This window comes from Enhydra lutris, unplaced genomic scaffold (genome assembly GCF_002288905.1).
Source record: "Enhydra lutris kenyoni isolate GAN:26980312 unplaced genomic scaffold, ASM228890v2 scaffoldscaffold27, whole genome shotgun sequence".
Classification (NCBI taxonomy): domain Eukaryota; kingdom Metazoa; phylum Chordata; class Mammalia; order Carnivora; family Mustelidae; genus Enhydra; species Enhydra lutris.
Genome location: NW_019154111.1, coordinates 22,809,661 through 22,831,427, shown reverse-complemented (window position 1 = coordinate 22,831,427; position 21,767 = coordinate 22,809,661). Strand labels below are relative to the sequence as shown.

General features: G+C 36.0%; 1 protein-coding gene across 1 annotated transcript in view; it reads left to right on the top strand.

Moving 5' to 3' along the window:
- The window catches only part of LOC111152043 (cystic fibrosis transmembrane conductance regulator), a 163,960-nt gene that overhangs the window by 126,719 nt on the left and 15,474 nt on the right, over positions 1-21,767 (top strand). Inside the window, exons 22-23 of the mRNA XM_022510327.1 lie at positions 2,470-2,724; positions 17,211-17,366. Of these exons, the coding sequence (XP_022366035.1) occupies positions 2,470-2,724; positions 17,211-17,366 (411 nt within the window). The remainder of the gene's footprint in view (positions 1-2,469; positions 2,725-17,210; positions 17,367-21,767) is intronic.

The window sequence follows — 21,767 nt, the reverse complement described above, 5'->3', positions numbered from 1 at the left end:
GGCTCAAAATTTTCAAACTATCCATCACTGGTTCCAAAAGCCAATTTTTGAAACTTGAAGGACCAAAATTCATTTTTTCCACTCTGGTTCTGTTATGGCTTCTCCTTTAAAAAGCAGTAGAAGTAGAATGTGCCAGTTAGAGAGCCTGTGAGGGACAAGGAATTAGTAACTTATAATATTATCTGGCCACATCATCTATTCAGTAACAGCATTTCAGTGGTTGCAAAACTTGCCATAATGCAGGTGTCTGCACTAGCCACCTTTCTGTCTCATCAGAAAATGTCCTAACCCGCTGAACTGAACGGGTGTCTGCTTACGTGCTATGGATCAGTGCCCATTGTTAAGACGAACTTGTTCTTGTTCAGGGATATTTGACCATGCTGTGGGTAACTAGAACAGTCTGTCTTGGGGTCACTTTAAGCAACTAGACTATATGGAAGATGATGAGTTGAAAACTTCATTTTGTAAATTTTTTTAAAAAGATTTTTTTTTTTTTTTTAATTTGAGAGAGAGAATGAGAGAGAGAGAGAGAAAGAACTTGAGAAGAGGGAGGGTCAGAGGGAGAAGCAGACTCCCTGCCAAGCAGGGAGCCTGATGCGGGATTCGATCCCAGGACTCCAGGATCACGACCTGAGCCAAAGGCAGTCACTTAACCAACTGAGCCACCCAAGTGCCCCATTTTCTAAATTTGATAGGTACATTCCATTTACTAATTTGACGTTATAAGTTCTAGGTTCACCCTCAGTGGTAAGCCTCACTAATGGAGTACATAATTTGCTATACTCTTTACAACTCCTTATGCAAAAAAAAAATTGTATACGTTTCGGCGCTGCCAAAATAATGGTTTTAAATGTCATTTTCTAATAGTACTACATAAAATTTTGTAGTTTAGATAGCAGTATTTAAGTGTTTTGCTTACTGTTTGGAAGTATTAAAATATAAAGGTTTTTTTTTAATATGGTGTCTTTTCTGATGTGCTAAAGCATTTATCAAAGACTAGTTTAGAATTCTTCACAGCATTGACATGCAGAAATGTCAACAGACTTACTTTATTTCATAAAATTAAGCTTCATTTTTGCATTTCTCTCAGTCATTTCAAGAGTAATATTATTCTTACGCAGGATAAATACAATAAAATATTTTAAATGCATTTTTTTTTTTTTTTAGATTTTATTTATTTATTTGACAGAGAGAGAGAGAGAGCGAGCACTGGCAGGGAGGAGTGGCAGACAGAGGGACAGGGAGAAACAGGCTCCCCGCTGGGCAAGGAGCCCAATGAGGGCTTAATGGGCTTAATCCCCGGGGTCATGACCAGAGCTGAAGGCAGACGATTTAATTGACTGAGCCACCCAGGAGCCCCAAGAAGATTGAATTCTTGTCCAAGGAGAGCCAGAATCAGTAATTACTTTAAAGACAAAAAAAAAAAAAAAAAAAAAACGGCAGTGAATTTCCTTCCAGTAAGCTAGTAATTCCTGGGCAGGGCTGAGCCATCAAGGATTATATCTATTAAAAATAGGAATTGAGTGAATTCAAAGTCTTCAACTCTTTCTTATTGTTCATTTACTGATTCATATATATATAATCATTCACATATTCATTTGTTTATTTTATGGATTTTTCAAATATTAAAGTACCTATTATTTGTAAGTCTATTTTAAAAATTATATTCAAAATTCCAGTAAATCATAGCTAGCCAAAGGAACATGTTCTTGTTAAAGAATTTAAGCACCTTTGAGAAATAGTTGAGCTCTTTTATTTCTGTATACATTCAAGATATACTTTGTTAATGTTACATGAATAGATTTATAGAGCAACCATGTATTTAATTTCAAATACAACTTTTATATGCAGTGACATTTTACAGTGTCAGCAATGGAAATTGACCTATAAGTAATTTATATAAAAAATGTAATTATTTAACCACAGATATAGGACAATGACTTAAATTTGTTTAAAGATTATTGTGGAGTCATTCAAAATTTACTAAGCATCACTTGCCACCCAGCTGACATACAGAATTATAGACAGTTTTTCAGGCAGTTTGAGAGAAAGGTGAGAATCTTCAGTAGTGGTTTTGAGGCATGGGACTTTTTTTATAATATACCACTTGTACAACAGTGTGCAGTGTTGCTCATAGTTGAAGAAAAAATTTCCCCCTGACATCATCTATCCCTTTGAGTATAATTTGGCCATTTATGTGTGGCTTGCATAACTGTTAAATGATCACAAAAATAAACAGGTCTATACAGAGCCCATTTATATAAATCTTTGTTAATTCTCTTTGGTTAAGCTTTTAATTATATCCAATTATTTCCTGTTAGTTCATTGAAAAACCTCCTGATAAATAACCAGGTGACGATGAGCAGCGTCACGTCTTACATGTTATTTTTAAAGGAATCACCACACTAATTACGACATTGCCTACAGTTATTAAACAGACAAACGTAAAATGCTGTTATTTCATTTCAGATGCGATCTGTAAGCAGAGTCTTCAAGTTTATTGACATGCCAGCAGAAGAAAGTAAACCACCCACCAAGTCATTCAAACCATCCAAGGATGTCCAGCTCTCAAAAGTTTTGATTACTGAGAATCATCATGTGAGAGAAGATGACATCTGGCCCTCAGGGGGCCAAATGACTGTCAAAGACCTCACAGCAAAGTATACAGATGGTGGGAATGCCATATTAGAGAACATTTCCTTCTCAATAAGTCCTGGCCAGAGGGTGAGATTTAAATATTCCTTGCTTTGTTTGACCTGCGCTTAGTAAGTAAGTCTCAGGAGCCTCAAGCAATGTGTTGGTAAAATCCATGGGTAACCTTATTATTGTAGACTAAGGCCAATACTGAATATACATATTTCAAGTTATTAATTATGAAGCCATTATTTTTTCATATGCTATTTAGTTTGCCAAGGCCAGAAATGATATAGTTGGTTCATTTTAAATGTGGTTCTACTTGTAGAATATATAATCGATTGCTAGGTTATTAACTAAAAGAAGCTGTTGAAGAAGTCAAAATTATCACATGTTCTAAATTTTGCATCTTGAAACTGTTTTCCATTTCAGGTAAGAGAAATATTTTGTTGTTGACGCTAACTAATTTCTTCATGAATTTTACCTAATTGACACTCTCAAAAAAGTGGTACTTTTCTTCTTAGTTTTGTTCAGTTTATTTATTTGGAATTCTAATCAATGTAGGGATTATTTAGATTTTTTTCCCAGTAATTTACCAAGCAAGAGCTATTTACAAAGCAACAATTTTATTGTTTAATAAGCAAAAATAACCATGTATTATTTTGAAGAAGATCTCAGCCCTGGGCTGAGTACATGGATGGTATTCAGATATACCAATTCTGGAACTGATTCTTGGAGAAAGGGGCAGTTATTCTCATATTTCATGTTCTAGAAATGTGTTGTATTTTATATTTTAAATTATTTCAAATTATAGTTTATATTTCAAATCTCTTATTTTGGGCTGCTCCATGAATCTAGATAGGATTATTATATTCTTTTCATTATTTTTAAAAATTGAGATAGAATACAATAGAGCCACTTCTTATGAAAACTGAATTTTAAAACTTTCTCTCTTGGTGGTTTAATTTCAAATAGAGATTTTTTCACCATTGAAATAATGGTCAGTAAGCTTCGTGAGGCCACCATCACTGTCACCAACACAGATCATTATCACTTACTTTGATCCATTGGTTTAGGGATATTTCATAATTTGATGCACTGGAAAAAATTCTATTAAAGAAAATATAGGGTGAGGAAGAATGTTTCTGTATACCTTGCTAAATGGCTTGAAATGGCACAGCAGAAATTCTGGCTCTCCTTTTTAATATTATCATTAGGATAAATAAATTCACATACCACTAAAATTACCTCTTTATTATATTTTTGCTCATCAAGAATGGGATTTTTTTTCCTTTTTTTGAGAGAAAATAGTTTTTTTTAAGTTTTTATTTTTATTCCAGTTATTTAACATACAGTGTTATATTAGTTTCAGGTGTATAATATAGTGATGCAACATTTCCATACAATACCTGGTGTTCATCACAAGTGCCCTCCTTAATCTCCATCACCTGTTTAACCCATTCCCCCAGCCCACCTCTTCTCTGGTAACCATCACTTTGTTCTCTATAATTAAGAGTCTGTTTCTTAATTTCTCTCTCTCTCTCTCTCTTTTTTCCTCTTTGTTCATGTCTTTTGTTTCTTAAATTCCATGTATGAGTGAAATAATATGGTATTTGTCTTTCTGTGACTTACTTTGTTTAATGTAATACTCTCTAGCTCCAACTATGTCATTGAAAATAATAAGATTTCATTCTTTTTCATGGTTAAAAAATATTCCATTCCATTGCACTACTGGGTATTTACTCTAAAGATACAAATGTAGTGATCCAAAGGGGCACGTGCACCCTAATGGTTATAGAAGCAATGTCCACAGCAGCCAAACTATGGAAAGAGACTAGGTGTCTATCAACAGATGAATGGATAAAGAAGATGTGGTTTGTGTATACACAGACACACACACACACACACACACACACACACACACACACACACACACACTGGAATATTATGCAGCCATCAAAAAAACCCTGAAATCTTGCCATTTGCAATGATGTGGATGGAACTAGAGGGTATTATGCTAAGCGAAATAAGTCAGTCAGAGAAAGACAATTATCATATGATCTCAATGATATGAGGAACTGGAGAAATAAGACAAAGGATCATAGGGAAAGGGAGGGGAAAATGAAACAAGATGAAACCAGAGAGGGAGACAAACCGTAAGGGACTCTTAATCTCAGGAAACAAACTGAGGGTTGTTGGAGGGGAGAGGGTGGAAGGGATGAGGTGGCTGGGTGATGGATATTGGGGGAGGGTATGTGCTATGGTGAGTGCTTTTAATTGTGTAAGACTTGATGAGTCACAGACCTGTACCCCTAAAACAAATAATACATTATATGTTAATAAAAAATAAAAAATATTCCATTACATGGATAAATAGATAGATAGATAGATAACATCTTCTTTTTTTTTTTTTCAACGATTTTATTTATTTATTTGACAGAGAGAGAAAACACAAGTAGGCAAGAGGCAGGCAGAGAGACAGGGGGGAGCAGTCTCCCCGCCAACCAGAGAGCCCGATGCGGGGCTCGATCCCAGGACCCTGAGATCATGACCCAGCCAATGGCAGAGGCCCAACCCACTGAGCCACCCAGGTGCCCTGATAGATAACATCATCTTTATCCATTCAGTGGACACTTGGTCTGCTTCCATATCTTGGCTATTATAGATACTGCTGCTGTAAATATAAGCATATGTATCCCTTTGAATTAGTGCTTTTGTGTTCTTTGGGTAAACATCTGGTAGTGTGATTGCCAGGTTGTAGAGTAGTTTTATTTTTTAACTTTTTGAGGAATCTCCGTACTGTTTTCTACAGTGGCTCTATCAATTGACATTCCCACCAACAGTGAGAAGCAGTGCATTATCTGTATTTCTGTGGTGTTGGTTGTTTTTTCTCTTCTCTCATTTGTGATTTTAGAGAGAAAACAGTTTTAAATCAGGATAAATGGAAAGATTGGATTTAAATTAAATTTATCCCTTATACTAGAATGAGGTTGTTTGCATTGTTCAAATTATGCTTTAGAACTATGTAAAATTAATTATTTGCCTTTGTTCCTCCCTTGCATTGAGAAAATAATGAATTAAGTATTCTCTTTTGCTTTGCACATAAGTGAATGCCACAGGAAGCTGAGAATGTCCTTGAGACCACCATGATAGATTCCAAAAGTGATGTCAAGTTACAAACAATAGCAGCAAATAGGTTGATATAAACCAGAGTGAAAAGCCCTGGTAAATTATTTCCTTTCCCTCCTCCTGACACCCTCCCAACCCTTTGCTCTGGTGATGCTCAGTTGCCCACTAAATTATATTCAACCAAGTCCTAGTGGAGTAACAGAATTTGCAGAGTCCTCATTTCTATAGGTAGTTTCCTTGATGTAAAAGTAATAATGAGATCTACTGTAAAATGAGGAAGAAGCAATATGCTTAGGCACTTCACGTTCTCTGAACCTTTATATAGAAAATAGGCCATGTGTGTTCAGTAACTATTCTTTGCAAGGAATGGTAGGTTCTTTTGGAGGAATTGAAGATTACTTACATAAGGCTACAGATCTTGCCATCCAAAGAGGGAAACTAAAGTTTATCAAGTGCTTATTATGTCCTAGGCACTGTTTAAAGACATTTATTTGCTATCACATTTGATCTTATTTTAATTCCAAAGGTTGACATTATTAACCCTTTTGTGCAGTGGAAGAAACTGAATTTCACTTGAGTGAGTGAGTTAGCAGGGATCTTAAACCCAGATCTGTCTGACTTTAAAGTTCTTTTCACCTGCTTCCCTTAAAAGTAGAAAAAGAAGGCGCCAAAGGAGAGAGGGAGAAAGAGAGAGAAAAGAGGTATCTGTCCCAGAGGATGGCCATCTAAGAGGGGAAATGCAAGATCCAGTAAGAACTGAGGCAGGCCACTGTGAAGTTAGCAAAGCTTAATTTTCAGAGAAGTTTATTTGCCTGAGCCCCTTCAAGGCCCTGTACTTAATTTTTTATTTATAATTTTGAAAATCTTTATTCATGGAAAGAATTCCTCTTCCATATTGTATAAGCTTCAGATTCCAAAAGCTTTGTTATATCCTTGAATAAAAAATATATAGGTAAAATTCTAAGGTAAGGAGGAAGTAATTAGTATCAGTTGGCTATTCATGGAGTTGAATATTCATGGAGTTGGGCTATTCATGGAAAGTTTTCTATAGGAAGTGGCATTTAGAGGGAGACTTTGAGACTTGAACTGTGTATTTGAACAGGCAAAGGTGAGTGAAAAAGGGTGCTATAGGCAGAAGGAATAATACAAGCCATGGGGCACATGCAGAAAACAGTGACTGGTTTGATCACATTGGGAGATTCATAAAGGATAAAATAGAAGACAAGATTGAAGCAAGATGATGGAAATTATGAATCTTGAGAGTTGAAGTAATAAAGGAAGTTGAAGACTCTAAAAATCCTACCCAGTTTAGCTACTAAGTGGTTTTTGGTCATGTTCAAGAGAGCAGTGGTTCTCAGAGTGTGGTTCTGTGGGCCAGGATCATCTACATCACTGGAGAACTTGTGAGAAATGTAAATTCTTGAGTCCCACTCAACTCTACTGCATAAAAACTCTAGGTGTAAGGCCAGTGATCTGTATCACTGATACATGCTCTTCTAAGAATGAGATCATCATTAGGTGTAGAGAAATGAGGGTACAAGTCCAACTGCAAAGGGTTAGGGAATGGGTGAGTACTGAAATGAGGAGTTATGTAGAACACCAACGTTGGTGGTGGGAAAGAAATAGCACGAACTCCTGCCTAAGAGGATGGCTACGTGGAGGGATTTTGCCTTTGTACTATAGAGATATTGTGTTTTGTTGTTGTTTTATTTTTTATTTTTATTTTTATTTTATTTTATTTTTTTTGAGACAGAAGGAAAGCAGATAACTGGAGTTAAAGATAAGGATGAGTAAAGAGTTGGGAAACTGAAGGAGTTCATATTATACAGCCTTGATCTTTTAAGTCAATTATAAGTCAATGTCATGGGCATCGAATAGTGTCAGTCCTGTAACTTTCTTCTCCTTCAGTAATGTGTTGTAATGTGTTGGTTGTATTCAGGGTCTTTTGCATCTCCATATAAACTTTGGAATCAGTTTGTCAGACCCACAAAATAACTTGCTGAGATTTTGACTGGGATTGTATTGAATCTATTGATCAAGTAGGGAGGAACTGATATCTTGATAATATTGAATCTTCCTTTTCATGCACATGGACCATCTCTCCATTTACTTAATTTTTCTCTGATTTCATTCATCAGAGTTTTGTGGTTTTCGTCATCTAGACCTTGTATATATTTTCTTATATTTATATGCAAGTATTTTGTTTTGGGAATGCTAATGTAAATGATAATGTATTTTTATTTTTTTATTTTATTATTTTTTTAAAGATTTTATTTATTTATTTGTCAGACAGAGAGCACAAATAGAGAGGCAGGCAGAGAGAGAGGAGGAAGCAGGCTCCCTGCTGAGCAGAGAGCCTGATGTGGGGCTCCATTCATCCCAGGACCCTGGGATCATGACCTGAGCTGAAGGCAGAGGCTTTAACCCACTGAGCCACCCAGGTGCCTGATAATGTATTTTTAATTTCAAACTCCACTTGTTCATTGCTGATATTTAGGAAAGCAATTGGCTTTTCTATATTAACCGTGTATCCTATAACCTTGCTATAAATAATCACTTGTTAGTTACAGGAGTTTTATTGCTGATTCTTCTAGATTTTCTACATATATAATAACATCATCTGTGAACAAAGACAGTTTTATTTCTTTCTTCCCAATCTGGAGGCTTTTTATTCCTTTTCTGGTCTTAATGCATTAACAAATTTCCAATATAATATGGAAAATGAGTTATGGGAAAGGACATACTTGCCTTGTTCCTGACCTTAGCAGGAAGTCTTTGAGTTTCTCACCCTTACATATAATGTTTACTATAGGGTTATTATAGATGTCTTTAACAAGGTAAGGAAATTTCCCTCTTTTCCTAGTTTGCTGAGTTTTTATCTTGTCAAATGAATTCTGTATCTATTGTTACAATCATGTGGTTTTTTTCTTAGTTTAACCCACTGATAGAATGGATTATATTAACTTATTTATAAATTTTGAAGGAACTTTGTGTATCTGGAATGAATCCGACTTGGTTATGGTATATATAATCTCTTTATACATTGTTGGATTTGCTTTGCCAATATTATGTTGAAGATTTTTGATTCTATGTTCATGAGAAATTTGGTCTCTAATGACTTTGCCTGGTTTTGGTATTCTGTTAATGTTGTCCTCATAGAATAGTTAGGAAGTATTCCCTCTGCTTCTATCTCCTGGAAGAAGTAGAGGATTGGTAGAATTTCTACTTTAAATATTTGGTAGAATTCACCAGCAAATCTATCTGGACCAGGAAATTTCTGAATTAGAAGGTTGTTAATTATTGATACAGTTTCTTTAAAGAATATATATCTACTTTAGATCATCCATTTCTTCTTGGATGATCTTTGGAAGATTGTATCTTTTGAGGAATTGGTTCATTTCATCTAGATTACCAAATTGGTGGGCATATAGTTATTGATGGTCTTCCTTTATTATTCTCTTACAATGAGATACGTAGTGATGTCCCCTCTTGCAATTCTAATATTAGTTATTTGTGTCACCTCTCATTTTCTTAGCCTGGCTAGAAGCTTTTTATTTTATGGATCTTTTCTAAGAATCAGCCTTCATTGATTTTCTCCACTGATTTCCTATTTTCAGTTAGGTGATTCTGCTCTAATTTTTATTATTTCTCTTCTGCTTCCTTTCAATTTAGTTTACTCTTTTTCTAGTTTCCTATGGTAGAAACTTAGACTATTAATTTTAGATATGTTTTCTTTTCTACACTTGATCTTAGCCAAAAGGCTGAGAAGCAATATGTTATATTTTCTTTTCTAATATATGCATTTAATACTATAAATTTCCCTCTGTACCACTTTCACTGCACGCCACAGGATGGTTAGTGTGAGCTGGAGTTGAGTATTTTCATTCCCTAGATCAGTTGGGTTCTAATAAAAACCCCAGTAGGTTATGGTCTTATAAAATAATTTTTCTTGCAGGAGGCCTTGTGAAGAGCAGAATTCTTTAATGCTCTGGAGTATTGCAAAATTGTTGCTTTCTCCCTCCTCCTGCTGGATGCACCAAGGGATTTTTCTGTTTTTCACTTTGGGGCTACTGGAGGTAATACTTACAAAAATCTGGGGGCCCCTCTGCAAATGGCCTCCCCTGGACTGTTTTACTCTCAGACTTGTCCACACTGAGCCTCCAAAATTTGTCAGTTACAGTTTAGGATTTTTTTTTTTTTTTTACCCGGATTCTGTTTTCTGCAGGGGTTTCTGATCATGGTTTCTTCTCTAGTAATTTGTGATTCTCTATATCTGTCTATCTGTCTCTTCATTTATAGTAGTTGTGGTTCTGGATCTTCACTTTCTAACGATGTTAGAAGACTTTTGATTTTCAGTATGCTCAACTTTTTACTTGTTAGGACAGAGTAATAATATTCAAGTTCTTCATAGTTTGGACTAGAAACCAGAAGTCCTGTTTTTCATCTTTTCATCTCTTTGCATAGCACATTGCCTAGCTTACTATATGTTAAATAAGAATGACTGAATAACTTATACCTACTTCTAGGTCATAGGGTTATTTAGTGTAGGAATTGATTGTCAAAATATTATTCTGAGCAGCTTTCTTAAGATTGTTATTTCTACTGCCTTGCCCTTGGAACCTATAACAGCATCTATAACAAAATGCCCCAAACATACTTCTTGCATGCTAAATTAAGAAGAAGACTCAAATTCAGTATTTTTATTTTTTTAATAATTTCATTATTTTGATTATCCAAAATCCTGCAAGATCAGCTATGGTCAAATTCATTTGAAAAAAAAAATTAAAAAGGATGTAAGGGGACATTTCTTGTTTGATTTTTTAATGGATTTCAGCATTCTAGGCTAGATGGTATGCCTGAGTCCATCTGGGCTGCTGTAACAAGATATCATAGACTGGGGTAGGCTTATAAACAACAGAAATTTATTTCTCATAGTTCTGGAGTCTGGGAAGTCTGAGATCATGGTGCCAGCAGATTCATTGTCTGGTAAAAACCCACTTCCTCATAGATGTTTGTCTTGTCATTGTATCTTCACATGGTGAAAGAGGTGAGGGAGCTTTCTGGGGTTTCTTTATAAGGGCATTAATGTCATTCATGAGGGTTCTACCCTTATGACCTCTTCACCTCCCAAAGGCCAACATATGAATTTGGGGGAGACACAAATATTCAACTCATAACATAGTAAAAGATTTTAAAAATCTGTATTTTATGCAGAATGGTTATTCAGTCTCTATATGAAAACAGTTTGTCCGTAACAATTATTTTAGGGAAGTGGTGTCTCATTATCTTCTTTGCTCTTAATTTAGGCCTTTACTGCCTAGAATCTGTATTTTAAATTTTATTTTCAGTGCATGAGAAATAGAGCAAGATTTTCACAACTTTTACTTTTTAAAAAACCTGTTTTTTCTTTGTAATCTCAAATAGCTGTTTTCTTAAAAGCTTTTGATTTTTTGTCTGAATTTTAATATCCATATTACCTTCCCCCAACAGAATATCTCTTCCTTTTTCCATTTTTTTTCCTCTCAAAAAGCAGACTAGGATTCTAATTTGGAACCATGTCCTTCATGATAAATGTGAACTTATCAAAATGCCTTAGGTGATAAGTTGTATCTATCACAGTCCTGGACAGTCCTCTGATTAAATAGATATTTAATAATACTTCAAGGTTTATTCTTTTGGGTGAGTTTACCTGCCTTCTTTATTTGTAGTCTCTTCAAAATCCTGAGATGCCAGAAGCAATTCAAACAGTATCAAGGGTTCAGATCATAGCAGCATATATACTTACATGTCTGTTTCATTTGTTAAATACACATAAGCATCCTATCTTGATAAAAATTGTTATTTAGTAGCTGGATCTTATTCAGTAATTTATCTTGGAGTTATGAGGAGCATATTCTCAAGAACTTGTTAGAATTATGATTCATTGGGGCAGCTGGGTGGCTCAGTGGGTTAAAGCCTCTGCCTTCGGCTCGGGTCATGATCCCTGGGTTCTGGGATCGAGCCCCACATTGGGCTCTCTGCTCTGCAGGGAGCCTGTTTCCTCCTTTATCTCTCTCTCTCTCTCCCCCAACTTCTCTGCCTACTTGTGATCTCTGTCTGTCAAATAAATAAAATCTTTTAAAAAATTATGATTCATTAATAATAAATATATAAAGGTAAAGTTATTATCACTGGAGATCTAAATTTCATTTTATTTGGTATCTTGATTTCTGGAGACCATAGAAAATGAAAAATAATTATAGTAGGTTTTAGTCTGTTGCAATACTAAAATCATGAATCAGGTGCTCTGAAAAGAATGTACTGAGACTGTTCTATTCATGGTACAGTGCAATTACAGCCAACACCAAATTCACACTGTTTAGCTGTCCACATAATATTTTGATTTATCTTGATCCAAAATTCTCAGAAAGGAAGTTCACTGAAGTTACTAGACATCACTGACTTGGAATTAGGATATACCTTAAAAGCTCATTTGTGGGAAGTACTCTGGCCTTATTCAACAGATCAATGAGAAGCCTGGAAAAACAAATCCCGGAAAAGAATATGTGCCAATTATATAAACAAGAAGACTTTGTTAGGTATGAACATGTAAGATTCCTTGCTGTTAAAAATTGTCAGACACAATGCAATATCAGCAGTTCAATAATATAGAAGAACCAGAGAATAGCTACAAAACTTTAAAGCTAAACAAAAGATTTACAGATTGCCTCTCAATTTAGTCTTATACCAACATAAAAACTGAGTTCTCTAAAACTTTCCATATTTGCTTCTTGAAAGGGAACATGGTCATTTATCCTAGTTATTAGAACCCTGGCCAATGATATAGAGGTCTGGACCTCAGGGTACTTTTTGTAAAAAATTTGTGACATGACTTTATTATTTTTTATCTATTTTTTAAAGTTTTTGTTTAAATTCCAGTTAGTTAGCATACAGTGTGGTATTAGTTTCAGGTGCACATACAGTGATTCTATACTTCTGCACAATACCCAGTGCTCATCACAAGTGCCCTCCTTAATCCCATCACCTTAATATTACCCATTTACCATCCCCCCCCACCTCTCCTCTGGTAACCATCAGTTTGTTCTTTTTTTTTTTTTTTTTTTTTAAGATTTTATTTATTTGACAGAGATCACAAGTAGGCAGAGAGGCAGGCAGAGAGAGAGGAAGGGAAGCAGGCTCCCTGCTGAGCAGAGAGCCCGATGCGGGGCTTGATCCCAGGACCCTGAGATCATGACCTGAGCCGAAGGCAGAGGCTTTAACCCACTGAGCCACCCAGGCGCCCCCAGTTTGTTCTTTATAGTTAAGAGTCTATTTCTTGGTTTGCCCCTCTCTCTTTTTTTCCCCCTTTGCTTATTTGTTTTGTTTCTTAAACTCCACATATGAATGAAATCATGTGCTATTTATGCTTGTCTGACTAACTTATTTCCCTTAGCATATTACTGTCTAGCTCCAGGGGCACCTGAATGGCTCAGGCAGTTAGGATTCTGACGCTGGTTTTGGCTCAGGTCATGATCTCAGGATTGTGAGATCAAGCCCTGTATTGGGCTCCACACTCAGTGAGATTCTCTCTCTTACCCTTTCCTTCTGCTCCTCCCCTACTCATGCTCTCTCTTTCTCTCTCTCTAAAAAAATAAAAGAGAGAAAGAGAGAGAAAATTAAATACTCTCTAGCTCCATTCATTTTGATGAAAACAGCAAGGTTTCTTTTTTATGGCTGTGTGGTAGTCCATTGTATGTACATACCACATCTTTATCCATTCATCAGTCGATGGACACTTAGGCTGTTTCCATAATTTGGCTATTGTAGATAATGCTGCTATAACATTGGGGTGCATGTATCCCTTTGAATAGTATTTTTGTATTCTTGGTAAATACCTAGTACTGCAATTGCTAGATTATAGGGTAGTTCTATTTTTAACTTTTTGAGAAACCACCATACTGTTTTCCAGGGTGGCTGCACCAGTTTGCATCCCCAGTTTTAGTATATGTGCTGCAAAAGCGAGCACCCAGCTTACACAACCACCAACAGTGTAGGTGGTTTCCTTTTTCTTCACATCCTTGCCAATACCTTTTGTTTTTTGTGTTGTTGATTTTAGCCATTCTGACAGGTGTGAGGTGACATCTCATTGTAGTTTTAATTTGTATTTTCCTACTGACCAGTGATATTGAGTATCTTTTCATGTGTCTGTTGGCCATCTGGATGTCTTCTTTGGAGAAATGTCTATTCTTGCCTTCTGCCCATTTTTTAATTGATTATTCATTTGGGGGTATTGAGTTTTGTAAGTTCTTTATAGATTTTAGATACGAACCCTTTATCAGATACATCCTTTACAAATACCTTCTCCCATTGTGTCGGTTGCCTTTTTAGTTTTATTGATTTTTATTGATTTTTATTTTGATGTAGTCCAAATAGTTTATTTTTGCTTTTGTTTCCCTTGCCTCAGGAGTCATATCTAGAAATAAGTTGCTATAGCTGATGTCAAAGAATTTACTGCCTATGTTCTCTTCTAGGATTTTTATGTTTCATATCTCACATTTAGGTCTTTAATCCATTTTGAATTTACTTTTGTGTATGGTGTAAGAAAGTGGTTCTGTTTCATTCTTCTGCATGTTGCCTTCTACCTTTCTCAGCACCATTTGTTGAATAGTCTGTTTTTTGTTTTTTGTTTTTTTTTTACCATTGGATATTCTTTCCTACTTTGTTGAAGATTAACTAACCACATAGTTGTGGGTCCATTTCTGAGTTTTCTATTCTGTTCCAATGATCTATGTGTCGGTTTCTGTGCCAGTACTGTACTGCCTTGATGATTACAACTTTGTAATAGAGCTTGAAGTCTAGAATTGTGGTGCCTCCAGCTTTGCTTTTCTTTTTTAAGGTTGCTTTAGCTATTAAGGGTTTTTGTGGTTCCATACAAGTTTTAGGATTGTTTGTTCTAACTCTGTAAAAAAAAATGCTATTGGTATTTTGATAGGGATTATGTTAAAAGTGTAGTATTCTCTAGGTAGTATAGACATTTTAACAGTATTTTTTTCTTCCAATCCATGAGCGTGGGATGTCTTTCAGTCTCTTTGTATCTTCTTCTCTTTCTTTCTTCAGTATTATGTAGTTTTCAGAGTAGAGGTTTTCACCGCTTTGGTTAGATTTATTCCTAGGTATCTTATTATTTTTGGTACAGTTGTAAATGGTATTGATTCCTTAATTTCTCTTCCTGTTGTTTCATTTTTGGTATATAGAAATGCAGCAGATTTTTGTACATTTGTTTTGTATCCTGTAGCTGAACTGAATTCGTGTTTCAGTTCTAGCAATTTAGCAAACAGTCTTGCAGGTTTTCTATTTAGAATATTATGTCACCTGCAAATATTGGAAGTTTTACTGCGTTCTTACCAATCTGGATGCCTTTTATTTCTTTTTGTTGTCTGATTAAATTTGTGATATGACTTTAAAGCAAAATCACTTCCTCTTATTGAACTTTCCATCTCCCATACCTCACCTACACAAGGCATATTCAGATTACTTATAAAAGCTTTACTGTTGTGATTGAAAAATCATGGCATATGATGAATATATTTGTATAGCATGGGCTGATTCAAAAATGGAGGGAAGCATATTAAATTTCACAAGATTTTTAAATAAAACTTGATTTGGTATTTGACCAAAATTAACTAAATTCATTTGTTTGTTAGATCAACTAAATAGGTTTATTCATTCATCTGCCTTCTCTCTCTCCCTTTTCCTCTCTTTCTTCCTTCTTTCCATCCATCTCTTCTCCCACCCACCCATCCATCTATCCATCCATCTAATCCATATCCTATTTGTCCATTCATTCATCCTTCTGTCTACCTGACCCTCAGTCAATTCAAACAACCATTTATTAAGTACTTCATGTGCACCCACTATGGCAGGTGCTGAGAGAATTCAGTGGGAAACAATGTAGAGCACCCTCTCCTTATTGAGCTTAAATCCTTAGGGCTAACACAAGGAATAATCAAGAAAAAGTAAATACAGTAATCACTGCTTCTGATTTGTTGTGTGAGGAACATCAAAAAGGTGTTGTGTATAACTTTTGGCTTATCTTATTTTCTCAGTTGTCTCAGAGAATAAGCATTTGTAAAAGTCTCATTATAGAGCTCTTATGAACAAGACATGGTACCATTATTATTTGCCAACTTATCCCAAAGGCCTAGTTTATTACCAGATTCCTAACAAGTATTCAGTAAGCTATTATTATCATGGGTTGTTGGAAGCTCTAAAGATTTCATTGTGGTCTGTTAACTAGTTCTGGTTTATAACCTGTTAGTGGTCTCTGATAAGTATAAGAACTGAGAGTAAGCATGTTGAAATTCATTTTTATTATCTTTTATTTTAAAGTACTGATATGCAGTGGATCAGAAACTAAAAATAACCAAAGCAAAATGAAACTGTCCTTTGCCACAGATAGTGTAAAAAGCATTACTCTAAAAGACCACTGGCTCAGCTCTCCTGTAAAAGAAAATCTAAATGATAAAAGAGAAACAGAAGTCATGTAAGGGGAAGAAAGTAAACATTTATTCAGTGCTACTAAATGTTGGGCCATATTTCAGTGTTCAGTTAATGACTGCTAAAATGTTCTGCCCAATCAAAGCATCTTCGTCCAAGTGCTGGATGTGAACCCACATGGAATACAGAGGTGGGGCCCCTGTGGGCTCCCTGTAGCTAACCTGCTCTTCCCTTGCAACACATGGCATTGTCTCTTCCATTCTGTGTTCTTAACAGTCTTTTGGAAACAAGAATAGTTTTTTCTTCTTCTTTTCCTTAATATCTCTTTTGTTTCTCCAAGTTCTCTTCCTTCCAGGCAGGGTAGATATAAGAATTTGATTTGACAACTGTCCAAGTACTTATCCACCAAATGGCAAGGCTTGGGCTGCCTTCTCTGGGAACACAGAGCTCACTGAAGATTTTCTTGTTTATTGTCAGGCCTAAACTGGTGTTTAATTTATTATGGACAGTACTGGAATGTTAGAACTCTTTCAGATTCATTAATTTTCAAGCTCATATTCATGTTAGGAACAAGATCAAGCTATATAGGTTCCTGCTTTTGGTTTAGGCCGTCCTTAGAAATGATATGCATTGAGACACTGTATCTTTGTTTTCATGGATGCAAAATGGGTATTTTTAACCTATATGCCATTAATAAAGGTCAGCGATAAATGAAGCCTCCAGGGTTAAGAGTCTAATTCCTTATGGCCACTTTCCGTATTCCTCTCCAGGGTTACTTTGCCCCAGGTCACTACTGGACAGAATTGGGAGCGTTACAGAAAGCTTTGAATGAATAAGTTGAAATCTTCCTCTGGTGACGTTAAAAACAAAAACACAGTTCCAGTGTTTTTTAGTGAATTATAATACCAGATTACATTTCTTGCATGGTATCTGTATGTCACAAGAGTAATTCTGTCACTCTTATTTTCTAGGTGGGCCTCTTGGGAAGAACTGGATCAGGGAAAAGTACTTTATTATCTGCTTTTTTGAGACTGCTGAACACTGAGGGAGAAATCCATATAGATGGTGTGTCTTGGGATTCGATAACTTTGCAAGAGTGGAGGAAAGCCTTTGGAGTGATCCCACAGGTAAATCAGAAAGACTTAGTTAAAAAAAAAAAGAAGAAGAAAACTGTATATTTTTTACCATTATTTGACACTTAAGAAAAAAAATCTTTGTTATTTATTGTTATCTTTTTTTCTGCAATGCAGTGTTTTCGTAGGGAAAAAGGAAACTATCTCTAAAAGTTTGGAACTCTCTGTCATACAGTGATTGAACTATTAATAGTTTTGACAGCCTTTCCCAGAAGACACAGTCCGCATGGAAACATGGCACTTTTGTTTTTAATCAGTGTTTTCTCCCCTCTGTCAGTGGTCTGAACTCCGACTTAGCAATCCCAGCAGGTTGAGAAATGCTTTGCAAGATGTAAATGATGCTGCTGAAATAAGAAACACTTGGAAGCACGAAGTAGTGGAATTGAAAATAGAAAGTATAATGATTGTTTTTTGTTCTTTGGATAAAATGAAGCATGTCAGATTAATTTTTGTGTTTTTTTTTTTTTTTTTTTTTTTTTTTTAAATGTCACTCTTTGATTCTGGTCACAAAGGATCGCTAGCTTCCCTGGCTTAGTAGCATTCTCTCTATGTCATTGCAGAGGAGGATTTCTTATATATCAGAGAAATAGCAGTTTCAGTTTAAAATGATCTCAGTGGAAACCAAGGAATGTCGTTACTAGAGCCAAATCTGAAAGGCACATGTTGCATTCCTACTGATATTTGCTTGCTTCTCTGTGGGCATAGACCCTGCTTTAGTAACCACATTGCTCCCTTTGTACTGATGGGCCAAGTTCATTCCACCAGCACTTTCCAACAATTCTCTACATTTAACACAAAATTCAAATGCCAGGAACATCTCCAGATAGATGGACTATAAATCTAGCCTGAGAAAAAAGCTTGTATTTCTTGACAGATTACCTTAGTGGAACATTTGCTTTTTTTCACCTAATGAGGCACTAAATATTGTAGCTGCTAGATTGATGCTTTTAATTTTTTTGTCTAGACTTTGCCATATTGCCAGAAGCTTAGTCCTGGTCGAACTTTTGAAAAACAGTATTGTTTTTCAGAAAGAAAAGAAGGATTGTCAGATGGTCTAAAGATAAAGAAACACTGGGAATACAAGTATCCCGAGGAGATAGCCTTAGGCAGGATAACAATGTTGAAGAACACAGAATAGAGTCTGATTGTCCGGTTGTCCAAGACGCATTGCTATTCATTTGACTCTAAGTCTCCCGGTCCTATTTTTAACAGCAGTAGTGAAGCTTTCAGTTTTGTTGTTGTTGTTTTGTCGTTCTTGTTATTCACAGAGATCTATGTATTAGTATAAATACTGCTCTAAAAAATATTAAATTTTACTGGGGATCCTTTAGTTTATCTGCCGTGTGATAGATTTTTTTAAAATTATGTGTTTTATTAGAAATCTAAGTATACAAGACCTAAAGGAAAACTGAATGAACCAGTTATGAAAATTCTTTATCTACTCTTTCTGCTGAAGTGAATCTTCCAAACTTGCTTTTATTTCATTTTCCCTCTCTGTGGCTTAAAGCTTTATAAAATTATACAAACTAAACAAGAAATACTTTGCGATATGCCTTCAAAAATGTGTGATCAAGTTAATACTGGTGCATCTCATTCTACATTTTTATGACCCAGGCCTCTGGGACTGTCTTCTAGTATCACAGGGATATCTGAAGACGGAATGTCCTACTTTTTCTACAGTGGGCTTGAGAACATTAAGTGAATGACTGAGAAAGAGAGAGGGCAAACTCCTCATGTCTTTTTAATATCCTAACTAGGAGATGCTTTTATTTTCCTAACTTTCCTTTAGAAGTTCAAATTAAGTGGTTTTTTTTCTTCTTTGCCTGGAGTTTGATCTTAAAAAAGAAGAAGAAGAAGAAGAAGAAGAAGAAAAGGAAGAAAGGGTAAAAAATATCCAAGAAGAGCTGTTATTGTTTGCTTTTCCATCTTGCTTCCTTCCATTTTGCTGACCTTGCAAGGGCATCTCTGACATGGAAACATCAGATACCTCTGGGTCAAATAGTCACTTGTTTTGAGACATATTAAACAGGAACAAACTTTAGACAAAAAACTTTTTCTCTCCCTCATAGTGATTCTGAGAAATCAGCTGTGGAATCACAAGATATTATTAGTTTTGGCAAATTCTTGCTTTGTATGTGTGTGTGTGTGTTTGTGTGCACACACTATAGCTAAAAAGCAATGTTGGAGAACTCACCAGCCTAGAGGAAATGGTACTGTGTATGTTTCAAGGTGGAGCCTTCTTTAATTTGGCTCACTTCACTTGTGAGCTCTGTCTGATAGCATGAAGGGGAGGCAGTGTGCTCTCCAGTCAGAGCCCCATTGCCTTAGGCAATTTGAATATCAAGACTTGAAATTGTTTATTAGCCTTGAACTTTGTAGAGTACTTTATTCTTGAAAGACAAGAAAATGATTTTTAAATGTACTGGTAAAACTTCAATTAGGACTTTGAAAGGCTGCAAGCTGTTTCAAGTAAATGATCAGTTATACCTGCAATGAGACCTTATGACCTGAAAATAATCCATGCCCACATATGACTGTCTGCCACAGAGTTAGAATGTCTTTTGCTGTGAAGGGTATCAAATAGGGCCAAAACATGTATCTCTGGATTTGAGAAATGGAATTGGGAGTGCAGCAGTTCCCATTCAGCGTAATAACAATTAATAATTAAATAATTAGTTGTAAAACTCCTATAAGCTTAAAATTATAGCATACTATAACTCTATATGCTATAGATTCTATAGTTATGTGAAAGATATTGAGGTCCGAATCCTACCTATGAGCCTCCAATGAGAAGTTCAAAATTGAAGTCAGAGACGAAAAGAAACCAGAGTGATAAACCAAAGATAGTTAATTAGATATAGTTATGAGTCAAGGAGGGCACCTGTTCAGGGGGTGCTGTGGGTACTTCTGAGGCTAAGGACAGCCGGAAGCCCTGTAGTTGCTGCTTCCACCAGCTCACTTTCACTGTATCCTTCCTTCTTTTCTCCTCCCACTGCTAGGAACAAATTAGATACAGGCAGTTTCAAAGAGAAGGTGGTAGTTAAGGTGGGTCATAATGGGCCATAATGTTTGCAGGTTTTAGAAAGTTGGGGGCAGGGTGTGGTGGAAAGTATATTCCAGGATCCCAGACAGACAGGGATATTATGAACAAGTACAGAGAAGGGGATTAGAAAGAGTTGGGGTACAAAAGGCAGGGGAGGCCACTTGTTAGGGAGTGTTAGGGGAGAGGGAAAGACTTGGTAAGTACTGACATGGGCCTGTGAGGAAGGAATGGACTCTTCCTGAGCCAGGAAGAGCAGGGTGAAGGGGTGGCGGAAGTGCCTGCTGCTGACAGCAATGTGTAGAGGACCGGCTCCTGAGAAGGAGCTTGAGAGGCAGGGTGATGGGCTGAGAAACTCTCCAGCTGTGATGTGGTGAGATCTTGGACTATAGCAAAGACCAAGGTGGAGGGGGGGGGTGCCAAATTCAAAGGAAAAGGGAAGTAGTGTTTGGTTGGCTCAGTGGGTAGTGCAGTGGGGGTTCTTTATCTTAGAGTGGTGAGTTTGAGCCCCATGTTGCAGGTGGAGTTTGCTTAGGAAAAAAAGGGAGAAGAGAAAAATAACTAGTATGGATAGTAGTATGACACAACTTCATTTCTGAGCTGAAAAACTTGAAAATTTTAACAATTTGGTCAGATCTGGAAATCATTTTTTAAAATGCTATCTCTAATAAGTGTATACTGGAAAGTTGTAGAATAAAAGGTTGTGACACATTAAATGACTTTACAGGAACCAAATATTTGAACATCCAACATGCAGTCATTTACATATAAATAAATAATATGTACCTTAACATTATAAAATTAGTCTCTACCCAAATCTGAAACATTTCTAATATTATTCACCTTGTTCTCATTAATAGGTATTCTTAAAAGCCAAACAGTTTATTTTTAGACATTCTATAATGCAACCTTAGAATATTGATTTGTTCAAATTGAATAGATTTTTTGTTGTATAGATTCAACTTACAATAAAATTTTGCAGACATTGCGAGAAGGTAAGCTCATAGCCACTCTGCTGCTTATAAGCATTGGGGCCACATTTTAATAGAGCTTTACATGATATATGCATATATATATTTCCCTTCTCACCAAAGCAAAATATTCCTCCCGCTAATTTAATTGATGCTGTATTCAATCACCATGGAAGCCAAATTGCTTTTTGTTTCATTTGACATCCAAGGCTAAAGCCTACTGCCTGCTGTAGTGGGATATGAGCCCCTTTGAGGTATTTGAGCACCCCACGTAGGCCCAGCAGACTCCACGGAGTTGAGGAGTGGAGGAATCAGCTCCAGGAAAGAGATTAGTCAGCCAGTGAACAATGGTGCTCTCTTCATTCTTCCTGGAGTCCCAAGAAT